Raw genomic sequence first — 18,465 nt, 5'->3', positions numbered from 1 at the left:
GGTCGGCCTAGATTCGAGTAATTACGGTATCAATAAAGTCACTAAAATACCCTAACTTCGTTGACTCCACAAATTTGATCAAAATCACCACGTATGTTGTGGCTATCACTTACTGAGGTGGCTTTTTTGGTTCTCCCTTGAAGAGGCGGTTCCTCCTGTTAAGATTAGGCCCAGTAGATACCTGACGCACCTTCTCCTCTTTGCTGTCGGCAATAAAGAGAAAAAGACGGCAGGTTAGTGCAAGTGCCACAGAGCAGCTGCCGAAAAATTGCGCAACTTGGAAGAACAAGGCACAATAGTGACTTACACATTGTGGCCATTCGTTTCCTCAATGGCCTTCTCCTTCGCTTCTGTGGCCATCTTCTTGTATTTCTCCTATGAAAGCAAAAGGGAAGCATTTACGTTGAACACGATCAGCAGCCACACGTAGCAGTTGTGGGGAGGGCGTTGGTGCACTTGCCTCACTCCCTACCCCCCCATCTTCACCAAAAATGTTAACATAGCCAATTACGAGCTGAATTCATTCTGAACAGGCAGTTATACTGGTGGAACGAACGTTACATAAGTACACAATAAGTTTTTACCACATCAACGATTTATTGTATGTGTGTCCCTCAAGAGACGGCTTTCAGCTCTGCAACCCTTCTCCCCCTGGCTTTTCTAATGGCCTTGTTAGGAAATCTCAAACACAAGCAAACCCAAATAAAATTATACGCTTGATGATAGAAGCCCCAAAGCAGCACCCAAGCTATGAAAAATGAGTCAGCCAAGGGCTCTGGATCAACTGAACAGTGCGTAGTTCTTTTAATGCACCTCCAAATTTAAGTAAACAGGCATCCGTGCATGCCAGCCCTATCAGAATACTGTCACGGAAGCCAGGAATGGGACCTGCGACCTCATGCGCAACACCCAAAGGTGTGTGAGCCAGCTCACCTTCTTGCGTTCAGGCAGCTCGGAGAACTCTCGTGCGAGCGCACGCATCACCTCCTGGTGGGACATCTGCGGACAGCGCTCCTTCATGGCAGCCAGCTTCTCCTGCTGGAAGAAGAACATAGCCGACAGGGGCTTCTTGGGCTTGGGCCTCTCCCCCGCGGGTGGCTGGTTCTCGTCACCGGGCGCAGCACATTTGCCCTTGCCGGATGCAGTGACGCCGCCGCCCTTGGCGTTCGCTTTGGCAGCTGCGCCCCCGCCAGCAGATGCAACCGACTTGTGCGTCCCCGACTCGGCCTCGACCTTCTGTCGCTCGTCTTCGGGAAGGTTGCTAAGGTAGGCTGCATACTTCTCCTTGTACTTGGCATTAGCCTGCGCCACCGAGCAACGATGGGAAGAGAAAAGAGGGGCAAAAAAAGAAAGACTGGGAGATTAACTAGATGCAAATCTGATCTCCTACCCTCCCTTCCACACGGCTATGGAGGGTGCATAAAAGCATGAATAACAGTAAACTCTAGTTAAACGGAACCTGAAGGGACAAGGAAAATATGTTCCGTTTAACAGGAATTCCATTTACTGAGAAATGAACAGGGGTGCACAATTCAACTATGAAACCAATCATATTCGAGGCAGTTGTAACCTTTAAGCAGCAACGAGATTTCCGTTTACTGAGAGTCTACTAGAGAGAACGAAGGGGGGTGGCATGCACGCATCATTTTCACGCTATGAAGGTTATCAGAAACATCTTGATGCGTAGTTGATGTGTTTGCTTTTGCAGTACAATAGCCTTGCAACCTTAACTGATCCTTAACCCTTGACAAACTTGTGTACCAATAGTAGCTTCTATCGTGGAAGTACGGAACAGGCGCCACTGGTTCACAGTGAAGCAGAAGGACATCTGACCTTGGTGGCCTGTTTATTGTAGGAGTCTCGCTCTGCCTGGCTGAGGTTCTTCCACAACTGTGAGATCTCTGCCATCTTCTCTTTGGCCGGTACATTCTTCAGCTGCCGCAGCATGATGCGCGAGAACAGGCTGTAGCCGGAGCTGCAAGCGATAAGTTTAGATTTACCTTTCAGACAGAGGTGTGCAATATTGCTCAACAGCCCACCAAGCAAACAAACAAATTTAGACGATACTTTTTTTTCTTGTATCAACGACGACACAGCATTGCCTACAACTAACACATATACAACCTTGTACAGTTGATGTGGAGGCATTTCATAACAGAGGTTTACTGAAGGTGAACCTACAACTACACTCCCACCACTCTCCTTCGCACAAGTGGCTGTACCACTCCTGCGAAATGCAACATCGTTCCAACAGCCAACTCACAAGGACTTACTTAGGAGGACGCTCAGGCTTTCCGTCGCACTTGTCCTTGAACTCCTGCTCGGCCTTGCTCAGTATCGGCTTCACTACGGCTGCTTTGAAGCCCGGATATGCCTGGCTGTACTCTGCAACCTCCAGCTGCCAATACAAGAAGCGAGAAACGGAAGGCATCACTATCTTACTTCCTAAAACTGTTAAAGTCAACGTGGCACACATCACCCTCGCCATAAGCAAAGTATATTTCAGGAAAGTGAACGGACAGTATCATGTCTTATTGTGTCTTTTGCACACTTTACTTAAGAGACAAGCAACACACATATATATGGTAGCATTAGATAAGTACATAACGCACACATTTAGAGAAGTACACAATGCACGTAAGTTACTGATTAGTACCATCAGACTTGTGCAGTATGCTCCCAATTTGCACGGCCAACTTAAAAAGTAAACCAAAAAAAGGTGGCTCAGCTCATGGAGGACATTTTTAAGGTTCTCCAACACGCAATATGTCCTTGGTAAGCAAGCATTAGACCCAAACTGCCTTAAAATCCAGTGCAAAAAGCCTTTGGCCAATCTATACTTTTATGAGCAAACGGAAATAGGTGTCTGAACTTACCTCGTATCGGTGCTGGTCTTGGAGAGCTCGGCGGATCCACTTGATGCGTTTGCCGTCAGACAGCTCTGCCCACTGCTTGCGGATCTCCTCATGTGCCTCTTTCTTGTCCAGCTGAGGAGACAGAAAAATGCACAGCCACTTAGAAAAGCACTGCAACGAACTTGCCTACCCAGAAAATATTTCGTTGGAGCATCAAATGGAGCTCCGACACCTTGCCTTGAGTGCTTGAAATGCCATTCATGTGCAAAGCACTATCTACACAGGCCTTCTTATGAACGCGAGCATGACAAAAAACTATACAGAAAATAGACACCTGCCTAGAAATGGCAAGATGCTCACAAGAAAAAAAAAAAATCAAATTACAGGGTTTACACATGCGAAAACTAAGATACGATATGAATAGGCTTGTGCAAATAGTAAATTTTAGGTTCGAAGGGAATAGTGATTTGGTAGAATAATTTCAAACCGAATTCGAATGGTATATATCACATATTATTAAGAAAAATGAGAATATTTGTCATGACTCAACTAACCTGTACAATATATTTTAAAATTGAAACAAGGCATGTGCAAATGCCATTCTTTTTGGTTCAAAGGAAAGTGGAAGCAACTTTGAATAGTAGCAGGATTTGACTTTTCGTAGCATGCAAGTAATAACCTGTAAAATATGTCACGCTTTAAAATTTACTACACTTAGAGCATGTACGCTGGTATAACAAGCTTTTAAACTTAAGAAATGATGAATCTATGTGAGGATAATATGGTCATTTAATCTTGAAGTGGGGCTTCACGGCCATGCGGATTGCCCCTGGATAGGTGCATTCACGGTATAGTACCCCTCCACTGCAGTGAAAACACCTTTACAGGAGGTTTCAGTTGGTTTATACCGTAATTACTCGAATCTAGGCCGACCGCAATTCTAAGCCGACCCCCTAAAGTCCGAAGCCCGGAAAAAAAAAAAAAAAAAAAACCTCGAATGTAGGCCAGGTAAAATTCACAAAGAGAAAACATTTCTTGAAAATATGAAGATGAAATGGAGCAGTTGGTTCATCATCAAGATGCCCCGCTCATTCCGAGTCGTCGTCGCTGATCTCTGTCGCTGACCTCAAACAGTGCGCAATCCTCGGTGCCATCAAGCGCATTTGATATGCTGCACTTCTTGAAAGAGCGCACGATCAAAGTTCCTGGGATGTCGTCCCACGCTGCAGCCACCCAGCCTGCCAACTGAGACAGTGATGCCCGCTTCATGCGGCCCGTCGGCGTCAGCTGGTGGTCCTCGGTGCTTAACCAGTCCGTGTATAATCCCCGCAGGCGATCCTTGAACGGCTTGTTGATGCAAACATCAAGTGGCTGCAATTGGCCCGTCATACCACCCGGTATCACGGCGAGGTCGGTGTTCATTTCAGCCAGCGCAGCCTTGACGCTGTCGGTCAAGTGCTCGCGGTATGAGTCCAGCACAAGGAGAGAATGCTTGCACAGAAGGGCGCCTGGACGCCGCCGCCATACGATATTCAGCCACTCCTCGACCATGGCGCTGGTCATCCAGCAGTTCTCGTTGGCCCACACAATGACGTTTCGCGGGAAGGCCTCTTTGGCGGGCAGCGTCTTCCTCTTAAAAACGATATAAGGAGGGAGCTTGTGCCCGTCCGCTGTGCAGCACAGCATCACAGTCACGCGCTGCTTTTCATAGCCCGCAGAGCGCACCTTCACTTCCTTGGCCCCTTTTTCTGAGACTGTGTACGCCACCGGCATATCAAAATACACCGGCATTTGGTCCGCGTTGCCGATTTGGCCTAGTAGATATGCTCTCGCTTCTCTCTTCCGAAGCACGAAACGCTGGAACTCCAACAACTTCTCTTCATAGTCAGCCGGTAACTTTTGGGCGACTGAGGTGCGACGACGGAGGCTGAAGGCAAAGCACTTCATGAATTTCTGCAGCCAGCCTCGGCTGGCTTTGAAGTCTGCCGCCGAAACACCTTGCTCCCTTGAAAGCGCCCTCGCTGTCGCCTGGAGCACTTCTGTTGTCACTGGAAGGGCAGCTGCTCGCTGCGTCCGAACGAAGTCCGGCCAATGCCGTCTCCATTTCAGGGTGACGGCCTTTCCGTGGACCGGTAAAAGCCATCCTCGTTGCGGCGCACGCGAAGAGCTTCTCCCGTTGGCCCCTCCAGCGACGAACATTCTTTTCGTCCACTCCAAAGTCCCGCCCGGCTTGAACGTTAGAGGACGACTCCGCGGCTAGCACAACTTTCCTTTTATACGCTGCACTATAATGACTACACTCGTTTGGCGCCATTGAGCTACGCCACACACAGCCCACTCGAAGCGAGACTCGAACTGACGAACGGCTCGCCTCAACACTCGCCACAAAGATAAAAATGGCGGCCTCGCGTGCATACTTAAGCCAGGTGTTGGCTCGGCTACTAACGGCTACAATACTGTCTAGGTGGCGCTAGTTTTGCAACACTTTTCTCGATGAAAAATGGCACGTTTTTCAAAATCCTCGAATCTAAGCCGACCCTGGAGTTTGATACAAAGAAATTCCGAAAAAACTATCAGCCTAGATTCGAATAAATACGGTATATGTCTAGTCATTCATTTCGAAGACTTCGAAATTTTGTATAATTTAAATTCATATCCAAGTGCTTGAATATTCGCCCAAGCCTAAATATGAAGCATGCCGTAATGGGGGTGACACAGGTTGAAAGCGCAAAAGACGAAGACAGAGAAGAGGCTTGACACACACGAGCACTCGTGTGTGTCAAGCCTCTTCTCTGTCTTCGTCTTTTGCGCTTTCAACCTGTGTCATGCCAAACCAACAAGCCCAAACAGCTACCCTAGTAATGGAGGTGTTTGCCTGCTGACCCAAAGGTCGCGGAATTGAATCCTGGCCACGACGGTCGAGTTTCGATGGAGGCAGAATGCTAGAAGTCTGTGTGCTTAGATTTAGGCGCACATTAAAGAACCCCAGGTTGTCGAAATTTCTGGAGCCCTCCACTACAGTGTCTCTCCCGATCATATCGTGATTTTGGGAGTAAAATCCCAACAATTGTTATTACAGGAGAATTCTTGCACTTGTGCCCTCATCAAATTGCTGCCACCGTGACCGGGAATCAAACCCGCACCCTCATGCTTAGCAGCACATCATAGCTTAAGCTACCACAGCAGGTGCTAACAGGAAAACAAACTTCACTGTATCTCTATTAAAAGTTAAAATGTAACCCAACCAACACTCTCATACAGCCCATATGCTTTACTTGGCTTCAGCGTAACTTGGTTTTAACAGTGGCTACATGCCATGGAAGTGCCACTCAACACCTGCTGCCTTCCTGCTGCTTACCTTGCTAAACTCTGGCTTCTTGAGGCGGTCAAGAGTGAACAGCTGGATCGGCGTCTGTGGCTTATCAGGCGCACAAGGTGGTAGAGCTGGAGCACCAGGTGGGGGCTGCTTACCGGCTGGCTCCGGAAATGCATCCGGATTCTCTTTCCTAGGCAGCAGTAAAATCGCAATGAGGGAGTTTAATGGCAACTCCTTCTGGCATAGTTGAAGCAAGCGCCGTATTTTCTTGTGTATAGCCCGGAAAAAAAAAAGCAGGAAATTCAGAGCTAAAGCTGGGGTGCGGATTATCCAGGAAATTTTTGCGCACAAGGTGGCTTCATGGAAATACAAGGAAAGTAGTAGCCATGATAGCGACAGGGGAAACTGATGGCAGGTGAAAACAAGGAAGTGGCACTAGTGATTGTCACCAAGGTTTTTGTACTAAAGTTTTTGTAATTTCCAAGCATTATTAGTGGGGTCACTTCTATCAAGGTTTAAAAATAATTTGCATGATTTTCCTTCGTTTCTAGCTGGGCGAGGAGGGGTGCAGGTTATACTCAAGAAAATACATTTAAGTTTCTTCTGTTCATTCTCTGTCTTTCCCAACGTCAGGATTAAATAACTACAGTTACGATAGTGGTAAATTGGGAACAACTTCAGAGCTCACTGGTCATGCTAGATGGAAGAATTTTTTGCAAACGCCATTTCTTTATGAAGCTTTGACCCTGTTTCAAGCCTTGCATTCAGTAAAAGCTTGCAAGCAAGAACAAGTGACAGTGAACATACAGAGCTGCTGCTCAACAAAGTTTGAAAATCTCGTGCACACAAGATCAATGCCCACAAAAACTGTGACCAAAGAAAAATGCAGACAAATGCTAAAGCACTCACTTGAATTTCTTCAGCTCCACCTTGTAAATGTCATTGTCTCGTTCGAAGCTTTCCTTGTATTTTTGCTGCAAGGGAGACGACACTCCATTACACAGTGCTTGCCCGCAGTGATACCACGAACAAGAGTGCCATCTTTTTGTCCACTTTACTTTCTTCACATTTATATTCTAAATACTAGCAGTGTGCGAATATTCGAAATTTCTAATGTTTTTCAAATAGTGTTTGCTATTCGATTCCATTTGCACTGGAATTTTATTATTCGAACTTCCCAAAAACAAACACAGTCAATGTCCGATTGAAAGTGACCCCTTCAGATTTTTAATATGCTTCACCTCATTACATTCTCGTATTGCGGCAAAGCTGCCTTTCAAGCTCCTTTACAGTCGAACTTAGCCAAAATGCAACGTCCGATTGGAAGTGGTCCCTAAATTTCCAATATGCTTCACCTCATCAGACCCCGGTATTGTGGCAAAGCTGTCGTTCAAGTCCGTTACGATCGAACTTAGCCAGGAGACAGTCAACGTTCAATTGGAAGTGGTCCCTAGGTTTCGAATATGCTTCACCTCATCACACTTCGGTATTGCGGCAAAGCTGCCTTTCAAGCTCCGCTACGGTCGCAAATGTATTAACTCAAGAAAACGCTGGTTCCAACATGGAGATGAAAGATGTGGCAGAGGTGGGGGCTCAATTAATGCTGTTTTGGACCTGAAACTTCGGCAGTAAGTTCGAAAAATTGGAAGCCGAAGTTTTTAGCACCCAAAATTTCAGATGTTCTTATATATCGACGTCTACGAGGCAGATTTGGAACTCCGGACTCGAAGGGAGCAGACCCTTGTCCGCCACATCAGTTGGGCTTCCACAGAAATTGAAAGAGAAGGAGAGGCTGAGGAAATGGCATCTTCGCCTATCACATGTAAAGTGTTGTCGGCAACACTTTGGTTGCACCAAATCATGTACATAAATACAATTCAGCCTCTATATTGCCTCATTCTTGATAAGACAACTATGAAACACCACCCCGCCAGCGCTTCATCAACCTAGCGAAAAGAAACACTTTCATGTTGCCATCTCATAAGACTATGCTTAGGAATCCTCTCTAACTTTTTTTTCTGCAATTTCGCTTCGAAGTATTAGAAAATTATTCTAGAAATATTCGAGAAATATTGGAAAAATATTCGATTCGCACTCACACTTCAATATTCGAATTCGCTTCGCACCCAAAATTTTGCTATTTGCACAGCTCTACTAAATACTACAGATAACACCCCCTATACTTTCCTTGGCATTATTGTCTGTTAGTTCTCATTAATATTGTGTCTAACAAAGATAAACAAGCCCTTAAAAATCATCTGCTTTCCTTCATTCATAGCGAGGGTCTCGTCCTGGCAGAATTAATGCCTTCCGATAGTATGCGAGGGATTATTGGTCAGCTGCCAGCTCGTAAAAAGAGCATGTGCTGCGTGACGCCAACAGGCAAAAAGAAACAGTGTTCCAAACTCGCCGCCATGGCTGCGATTAGTGCTGACTAACACTCCTTGGTTGAAATCAACATATATACCCCAGAAAGAGGACGAGAGGATGACCACCGCCGTAGCTCAGTGGTAGAGCATCGGACGCGTTATTCGAAGGTCGCAGGTTCAGTCCCTCCCGGCGGCAAGTCATCTTTTCATCCACTTTACTTTCTTCACATTTATATTCTAAATACTACAGATAACACCCCCTATACTTTCCTTGGCGTTATTGTCTGTTAGTTCTCATTAATACAGCAAAAGCTCGTTAATTTGGATTTCACGGGACCGGAAAAAATGTCCGAATTAACCGAATGCTGAATTAACGAATGAACAGGAAAAACAACATTAAAATCAAGTTGGAGAAGCATACCTTTATTTGCTGAAGTATTTTGTAATGGTCGTCTGCGTTTTCGCGCAGATTCCGGCTGACATTACAATTTTTCTTAACTCTTCCAAATGGCCAACAGCACGCAAACTGTCGGAAGTGCTCAGGCAAACGTCCTCTAATATCAAAAGAGCCTCCGAGACTTCCCGTGAGGTGCGATGAGTTCGCGACATCATTAATAATTTCTTGATCGGGCAGGAGACCAGTCGTGGCGACACAATCATCAATCGCGATGTATTCCCGAAGGGTAATATCTGAGGGAAGGACAGCATCGAAGGTCGGGCAGTCACCGTCGGTGGACTCGGCTGACACCTCACCGATGCCATCATCAGCTACTGCCGCATGCTCGGGCCTCACATGTAAACACGGTCACAACGGGAAAAAAAAGAGAACTCCGCAAGAAGAGACGGTGCCGACACAACACAAGGGAAAATGGCGTCGGAGGCGCAGTGGAGCGAAGAAAGAAGACGCCAACGTTCGGTGACGCTGCGATCGCCCCCACTAGTTGATGACGATGGCGATGTCACTCAGGTTTCGGTTTCGCTCCAGTGGTGCCAGCGCTGCCTTACCACACTTTTGTGTAGCGGCAGCCGTCAACATTTGTCCGAATTAAGCGGTGCGGAGCCCTATTCTGACGAATTAACGAAGGTTTGGTCCCATAGATTAACATGCACTTCGGCCGGGACCAATAGAGCCGTCCGAATTATCCGAATTTCCGAATTAACGGGTGTCGAATTAACGAGCTTTTACTGTATTGTGTCTAACAAAGATAAACGAGCCCTTAAAAATCATCTGCTTTCCTTCAACCAAACAGCCAAGCGAGATTAAGTGAGGGCTCCTGTGGGCACACTTAACACACTCCCTGAGGAAGTAAATGTGGCATTTTAATAGCCATTAAAAAATAAAGTCACATAAGCAATGTGATAAATACAGAAACACACAAAAAATATGGCAATACAGCAGAAATCCAGTTTTCAGGCAGGAAGTGCAACACAACAGAAGGCGCTGGTGGGCTATGCACATGCAGGCCAGTGTATAACTTTGGCTTGCTCTTCCCCACTGTTTTAACCATTCTAGTTTGAATTATCGAGAGTCTACTTAGCTGGAACATGTCTACATCTACAGCCACCCACCTTCTTCTTCTCGGGAAGTTCCTGGAACTTATTGGAGATGAGCTTGGCCAGCTCTGTCATGGACAACTCTGGGTTTTCGCGGGAATACTTCTCGCGTTTCTCTAGGAAGAACCGGAAGTAAGGTGTCAGGGGTTTCTTGGGTAGGCCGGGGTGCCGCTGACGGCGCGCCGTACCGTTGCCCGGCAGCCACGGGCGCTTGAGCCATTCCCTCGCATCACCCACCAGGTCTGTCAACGTGCGGTAACGCCGAAGCTGAAAGCACACACAGTTGAGGGTAGGTTAGGTTATGTACATTACACATTGCAGGCACTATGCAAGGAACGGCAGTTTGTGATGACGTTAGGCAATTCAGAGGAACAAAAAAGGTGGATGTGGCTAGAGCATTTCAACACACATACTTCAAACTATCATAAAATCCAGTTCCACCAAAACAACCAAGTTAGCGTCACTAGGTTGGGTGTAACAAAGAAACAAGCCCCTCGAATGCCTTTAAGTAGCATGTGAGCGTCAGCCGCCACCTCATGCAACGATCACATGCTACGTGACACTGTCAGGCAAAAAGAGGGCTCTGCACTCGTCGCCTTGGCTGCTGCCCCCAGAATATAACGAAGGATAACCTCTCACCTTCTGCATCAACTGCGCCCACTTCTCCTTGCACTGTGCGGCTGTGTAGGAGCCAAAGCGCACCTTCTCCCAATCAACCTTCTCGACCATGGTGGTGTACTTGACCAGGTCATTGGCGGGCAAACACTGGGCCAGGTTGCTCACCAGCTGCCCCAGCTCGTCCACGCTCCAGGTCAGCGATGCCACTGTGCACAATGCATGCAGGAATGGTTAATCCGTCATCATTACCAGGTTCCGACACGACACCACGGACCAATAATTATGTGGTCTAGCTGAAGTGATCAACTACACACCGTAAAATCCACTCAGCATCTGTCCCATGCACTCGGTTTATTTACTTATTCATTTAAGAGTACCTTTCATGCCGTGAAAGGCATTTTATGAGAGTGGATGTACACAAATTTAGAGTACAAGATGAGCCCAGACATATTGTCAGCACTAATTAACACTGAAATAATAAAAAAGGAAGAATAAATGAATTGTGAACTGGAAAATCTCGTTAAATTTAATTAATCAAGTTCGCCAAATGCCTAAGTAAGCAAGCAGGCAGAGGAGAGTGAGAGGGGACTTGCAAATAGCAACAACAAATTGCAAGGAAATAGTGCCAATAAAACAAGGACTGGGGACGGACACAACATATGCTTTAGCCAGTCTGTTTTACATAGCACTGACAATTGGGCGAGCTGAAGCCATGCAGCTGTTTTACATAGTTGCGCTGTTTTTATCGTCATACTTTGTAGTACCCACAGAGCCAAACTTGTACTGGCACCAAGAGCATAGTGTGAAGAAGCAGTCGTCACTGAAATCCTACGCAGGAATATCTAATCAAAAGGGCCACGACAGCAAAGTTTCAAGCTTGAATTATTCGTTGCATTTTAACTCGCACACGTACCACAGCAAGTTGGCAGAACTATAGATTATAGAGTTGAGCTTTCTCAGCCTCAGTTTCGAGCGAAATATATTACCGCAATGAGAGTCTTGGTTTGGGCTAGTTCGTTCCCATCTGATACCAACTTCAGAAAGTCGCAATATGGAGGGAATGGTGCAAAGACAGTTACAGTTGACACTGAACTTATTCTACGTTACCCTCCATCATTTTAACCTGCGCTGCCCCGTTAATATACAGCATTCCTTATAATGCAGGTAGGTTGCATGACTTAGAGGAAGGACATTAGCAACAAGGAAAATTAAGAGAATTTTCTAAATTAGACCGCCATTTTTTAGGGATTAAAAAAAAAAATGCGAGGTTTCAGCTGAGGAGTGGTGAAGGCGTGTGATAGCGAGAATCCTAAGAGCAGCACTACATTTAAAATATTCGTACCCCCAAAAAATCTCCAGAAAAATTACTTCGTTCCATTTAACATTATCTTGAACTATTAGTAACACACCTCTGGGAAACTGTTAGCTGGAACACCTGTAGGTTTTGTATTCCCATCTGGAGTTTTATATCTTGAAAGTGGTACCAGCGCTTATTAAGCAATCACAATTCCATTTTTCGTCAGTTTCAATTTTACAATTTTAACACTTGTCAATGTCTGCAAATAAAACGTTATTTAGAACGTTTATGGCGACAAGAAAAAAAGGTATCCGACATTTATTCAGTTATCTTTTTGCCACTAATGTACCTCAGCCGTGCAGCCTATTCGCAACAACAGCAAACACCCAGACATGAAAGTCAACTTCTAAAAGAAAGTGCTATTCCCCGTGAAATGAAGCACTCAGTATTACACTATATAGATGAAGCACACTGAAGCAGCATTGGCTCATGAGGACAAGGTTGAAGTGCACAGTGTGATAAGATGATAACACATCAGCAGTGGGGGAAGGTAATTTAACAGGGCCAAGCATTATCATTGCTTTTCCTGGTTTTTCGGAATGCGGTAATATTGCAATGCAGGTACCACTGTGCAAGTACCTCACCAATGCAAGTACCTCACACCACTGTGAGGTAAAAATATTATAAAAATCAGCACACCTTGCACTAACTCACGTAAGACCAGGTCACAGCAGAGCTGGTGGACACCTTGCTGGTCCTGGGCTTCTACCGTCCCACTTCTCTCTTTCCCACCCTTTGCTATACTATACATGACTATGCTTGCTCTCTCTCTTTTTTTTATCTATCTTTTTTTCTATGTCTTTCTCTATCTTTTTCTCTTCCTTTTCTTTCTATTTCCCTCACTCTGTTTCTCTCTGTACTTGTTCTCCCCTCCTCCTTTCCCTCGGATCCCTCCTCCTCACCCCCTTGATATACCATACTATACAAAGCTATGCTATGCTAGCGTGCCTGGATAGCCTAGTGGTTACGACGCTCGCCTTCGGATAGTGGGTACGCATGTTCAAATCTCACCTCACCAAGAAACTTTTTTCGCTAGGAATTTGTCTCTTTCACTTTCTTTCTCTCTGTACTCGCTCTCTCGCACATGTAATCAGAGTTATTGCATCCCATTCCGAACGAATCGACGCATGCGTTCTGGGAACGAAGGCGAAGAAGAGGATGAAGAGAGTGCGTGATGGTTCATAATGATGATAGTTTTCTTTCTATGACACATGCAAAACCTCGAGCAGGACAGCTGTGCTGTCAAACCATACTTCACTTTAGATACCAAAGAATTTCTGTTTTAAATACATATTTTGAAAACTAATGTAACACAATGCTAGGTGCACTGGGGAACACTTTGTAGAGGCCACCATGAGGTGAAACTTTTGGTATGTCTCTATATGAGGTGTGGGGTGATTGGAAGCAACCAGTGATGTCACTGGAGAGACTGGAATGTGAAAGGAAATGTTTGCTATTGTAGTCTGCTTGAGTTTTGAACCTTGTAGATTAATAATTCCAGCTCCAGTGCACTACTTTTTTATAATTTTTTCTCATGTTCATTTCAGTGTTCAATGCTACACATACACACTCTAGTGCTACAGAGGGCAGTAAAAAAAAAGAAAAACAATGCAGGGCCCCTTTAAGCTATGCCAGCTAATGCAGGGTAATAGGAAGGAAAGGGAGTTAAATATTTTTTTTTAGAATATAATACAGGAATAATAATGCAAGTCTTGCTGCGCAAAACAACAGACTGGCCAATAGTGTCACTGCTTCATGCTTTAGGCAGATGAGCAACATTTTTCAGCGACTAGTGAGAAAGCTTGGTGTAATAAACGCAGCGCAATGTCAAAAACTAATTGTAGTGAATACACTAGCAATTGTGGCAGTGCTCAATACCTCTTATCCGAGTGCCAATAGGTTCACAACCAAACATTTAATTTCTATGCAGTGATTCTCCAAACTGGTTTCAGCCGAGAGACCATCAAGAGCTTTTCAGGCCTACTATAAGCTACTGTAAGTGCTAACACTAAACAACAAACTGATATGAAGGTTGTCAAATTACAGATTTTTCTATGCCTGCATTGAGCGAACACAACCTCAGCAAAATTTGCAGATAAGTGTACATATAATGGGACCCCTGATAAAACATATCGAGCCAATACGGGCAAGTGCTGGTATATAAAGCTCAATTGAAGAATACAGATAGGAAGTCGGCTCAAGGGATATGGACATCCGCAGGCTTTTTTACCGTCACTATACTCGGCGACAACTTATCTTGAGATTGGAGCGAAGGCTACGGAGACAGGGCTTCCGCACATTCGTGTTGCTCCGCAAGTAGTACGGCAGCTTGCGGCTGATTTCGGTTTTGCTCGCTCGCATCGTTAACGCGTTTAGAAAACATATTCACGAAAAATGTGAACGGGAGAGACATTTCGATTGTTCAGAGTACATTTTAGTGTCATATTACGAGTACATTTTTCTTGGAGAACTAAACGGTGCGTTTGCGGCCGCACACTGACCCACTACGTCATGGACGCCATGTTTACTTTGGAAAACAGGCGTGCTGAAAAGGTGGCGCTGTCTAAGAAATGGAAAGAAAAGAAAGGCATTCTTGCGAGGTGAACAATAACTGTATTTTACCTACGACTTCCCGCAACTGTTTCAGTACTCATAATAAATAAAGCAACAATTATTTCAGCAAGAAAAACGAGAAAATTATCAGTAAACGTAAGTACTATTTCTTGGCGCGGTAGCAGGCATGCACTTCGGTTCTGTAGCTTCCACAGTGCTGTCAAGGAAAGTTGTCGCCGAGTATAGCATGTGTTCAAGTATGTATCAAGCAATAAGGGCTGATTAAGACAAGTGGGGAGAATTCAACATAACATACTCTAAATAGCAATGTGAAAAGTAAGTAATGCAAACAGGCTGGAGATCATTATTTGTAGTGGGATGAATAGTGAGGTCTCGGTACACTACGACTACTAGTGGCCGTGACGCCAGCATCCACAACAAGCCAAAGCAACTGACCTTACAATGCTACTTGCGGTACAACTGTGTGCAAGCAACTTCTCATGACCTACCCCAAGCGTGCTTAGACCATGATTACCTGATCAATTTTTTTTTTCTGTCCAATACCTGTGCCACACAGGCACAGAAAATGACATTAACTTCTTAATGCCTTAAGATTTAATGCCAGTTGCGTGGTGCCACAAAGGCAAATCAAATGGTGTTTGCCTTCCTGCCATTCGTCACCTAATGCCTTCGCTAGAACTCATTCGGCTGAGAAATGCAGACGCTTGATGTCAAAGCTTGCTCAGTGCAGTACACACAAAACATTTGAAATAGCATCTGTCATGTCAAAAATATTTATACATGACTTTTAACACATAGCATGTTATATTTCCCAGCTGCACCATAGCGAAATTCCCTCAACTGCAATGGCTTCGACATGACAGGCACCATGTCGGATTCTAGACTTTGGATTCAGCACGCAGTGGCCAAAGTTGCTATGGACTCAGTAGCAATGTTGTAAAATACAGGAACAAACTCAAGCTAATGGCACCATAATAGGCTCACTTCTACACGTCACTATTTCTGAACGCAAGTTGTAGAGTGTTAAAATGCGTGTTTATATTTTATTATTGCCCTAAAATTGCTTATTTGAAAGGTTTCTGTTGTCTACAACATCTGGTCAAATGCCATTAAATTTAGACGTATAGCAGGTCACCCGAAAAAAAAAATTCGTTCAGGAACTTAATTTCTTAACTACTGAATGCCATTTCTCGTGCCCGCGTGGCACGGGTATAAATTTCCTCTACCACCCGAATTTGACGAATGCTGCACTCACATTAAATGAAATAAACGGCGGTGCACACAAACGACCGCTGACGCGCTCTCTGGATCCTAAATTTGCTATCAACCAAGCGTAACAAATAAACAAGCCAGTCGGGGAACGTCAGACACACGAAAGTGGCGTGCTTCGAGCTTCCGCTTGCCGACACGAAAGCCCCGACGAAACGGCAGTTGCGGCGCGACGGAGCACACAACGGTCCCTCGTGCGGCAGGTGGTTTCGAGCACCGGCGTCATTGATAAAACAAACAAAGGCCGTCGTGCCCAAAACTCCAAAGGGCGCGGCAGACGGCCGATTCAGCTTGGAGACAATGGCAAGCGCCGTAGTAACATGAAGACCACGGCTGCAGTGTGCTCTGTTCGTGCGACATAACTCGATTCATTCCGATCCGGCGACGTCAGTACGCGTCGACGTCAGTAGCCACGCGTAAGCAGAGAGCTTAGAAAAAGGGTGGTTCCGATATGCCACGTCGTCTGATAAGATGTGGCGCGAACGGAAAACGATGCGTCGTTGCGCGTGTGTAGCAGACGACAAAACGGGGGCAAAAGAGCGGCGTTTAAAGGTGGCAGCACTGCCGCAATTTCTAGTCCAGTCTGTCGTCTGCTCTCCTGAGCGCGTGTTGCGCGAACAAAACGTAAACAAACTCACGTGCTCCGAACGACCGTACAAATACGAAAACACACGGTTCAGAAAAGCGCGCCAAACTTAGTCGAAATACACGAAAGCGTAGCGACCTTTTTCACGCAAAGCAAGCAACTTATCGAGCGCCGGACAAACGTCCTGCCATTACGACGGCACTACTGAAAATCGGAGCAGCCCTGCCGTGCGTCTAAGTGGCGCGACACGCTCCCGACACAGCGCACTCATCGCCAAACGACGCTCAAGGGGAGCCCACGCGCGCGCGGCCGGCGAACGGGGAAAAAAGCTCGCGGCACGCAGCCTCCCTCCCCGCGCTCAGCCGAGCCGAAAGCGGCGGCAGTAGTAGTAGCGGTCGAAGGGACACCGCGGCGGCGAACGCCCGGCCTGTCCCCGCCAGCCCTCGAGCACGGCGCGCTCCCCGCGGGGCGAGCATTAATAACGGCTCCCCCCCTCCGGAAAGCCTGTCATCGTCGAAGCGCAGCAGCCGGCGAGCGGCGCAGCCGCCCAGCGAGCGAGCGAAGCAGACGGCGATCAGGGGAGAGCAGCAGCAAGCCCGGCGGAGTCGCACGAGTACGGACGCACGCACGCCGGATACGGCCAGCGAGTAGGGGAGCAGGAAACCGGTTGCTTCCCCGTGCGCCTGGAAGGCTGCCACGGCTGCGCCGGCTGCTGCGCGCTCGCCGCTGCCCGCCACCACCCCGAGATCGTTCGCTCGCCCTCGCTCGCAGCCCCGGCAACGAGGTAGCATGCACGCAGCGCCGAGCGGCGCCGCCGGGGAAGGCCAATCGGGCATCGGCGTACGCGGCGGGCCCCCGCCCGTCACCGCCGCGCCGGTCTCCTTGCCCCCCGCCTGCGGCTCGCACGGCTCACCGCCTGCCTCACCCGCCACATCGCCGCTTTGTCCGCCCGCCCCGACGAGGATCACGGCGGCGGACATTGTGGCGTCGCTCGCCGTGCAGGCTCCGCCATGCAAGCATCAAAACGCTGCTCGCGTGAAAGGAAATCGTCTGCCGGCGCGTGGAAAAGACCGCGCTATTACGTGACGTGCCAGCTAGACGAGCCGTTTTTAAAGGAAGAATTAACTCGTGTTATGACCCGTCTGGAATTAAGTCGAAAAGGCAGCGTCATCTGTCACGAAATTACTCGCGTGCTTTTAACGCTCGGGAGTCAGCCCGCAACAAAACGCGACTCGCGACCGTGTTCTTGCCCTTAGGGACGTAACACCGGGAGGCCGCTCGCACGGCCGCGTTGGCGCCTGTTTGATCTATCCGCGTCCTCTTTACACGCTCTGTAAAGGCGGAAAATCTCAGCCACCACGTCCCACAACGGTCGTTGACCAGAATTCCCCTCCAGATCGAGCGCCAGCTCGCGAAAATCGTACGCGCCGGCAAACGCGGCCTCCACCAACGCGGTACTCGACACGGCACGTCCATGTCCGATCGGCGTCGTAGCGGAGGAGACAAAAGCCTCGCGAGCACGCGTCTGCGTGTAGGCGAGAGCGCTTACCGTCGCTGTGTTCAGGGGCCCCGCCATCTCCATTCTTGGTTCGCTTCGGTGCCGTGGCTCCGTCGCTGTCCGAGTCTTCGGGTGTTGTTGCGGCAGCCGGACGCTTCGGGCCGCCGCTGCTCTTGCGCCGAGGAGGGTTGATCGTCGTTGCCGTCGCCTGTGCCGCCGCCATCGCCATTTTCTCGGCGAACGCGAATCGGGGTCACGGTGCAGCGCTCGAGCACGCCGGAGGGACCGGACTGCGCGTCCGCGCTGGCCGGCACGGGTCCGTGGCGCCCACAAAAACACCGCGGGGAAAAATACACGTGAATCGACAGCCTGTAGCAGCACGATTTCACCCGCTCAAAGCCCTCCTGCTGGCAAGCGGCGTCTGCTTGGGAAAACAAACTTCCTCCTGACAAACCGCCGCTTCCCAACT

General features: G+C 47.5%; 1 protein-coding gene across 1 annotated transcript; it reads right to left on the bottom strand.

The window, feature by feature from the left end:
* Nucleotides 1-119: 119 nt before the first annotated feature.
* On the bottom strand, nucleotides 120-18,447 carry LOC119383161 (nucleolar transcription factor 1-A; the record flags this gene model as incomplete). Its single annotated transcript, XM_037651183.2, is given in 11 exon segments — nucleotides 120-203; nucleotides 308-375; nucleotides 934-1,302; nucleotides 1,834-1,975; nucleotides 2,274-2,398; nucleotides 2,877-2,987; nucleotides 6,214-6,361; nucleotides 7,081-7,145; nucleotides 10,110-10,361; nucleotides 10,734-10,918; nucleotides 18,048-18,447. Coding segments are annotated over 11 exon segments (1,727 nt in total), but the record flags the coding sequence as incomplete, so codon positions are not given.
* Nucleotides 18,448-18,465: the final 18 nt, after the last annotated feature.

This window comes from Rhipicephalus sanguineus, chromosome 2, assembly GCF_013339695.2.
Source record: "Rhipicephalus sanguineus isolate Rsan-2018 chromosome 2, BIME_Rsan_1.4, whole genome shotgun sequence".
In the NCBI taxonomy this organism is placed as follows: Eukaryota; Metazoa; Arthropoda; class Arachnida; order Ixodida; family Ixodidae; genus Rhipicephalus; species Rhipicephalus sanguineus.
This window is presented reverse-complemented; position numbering and strand designations above follow the sequence as displayed.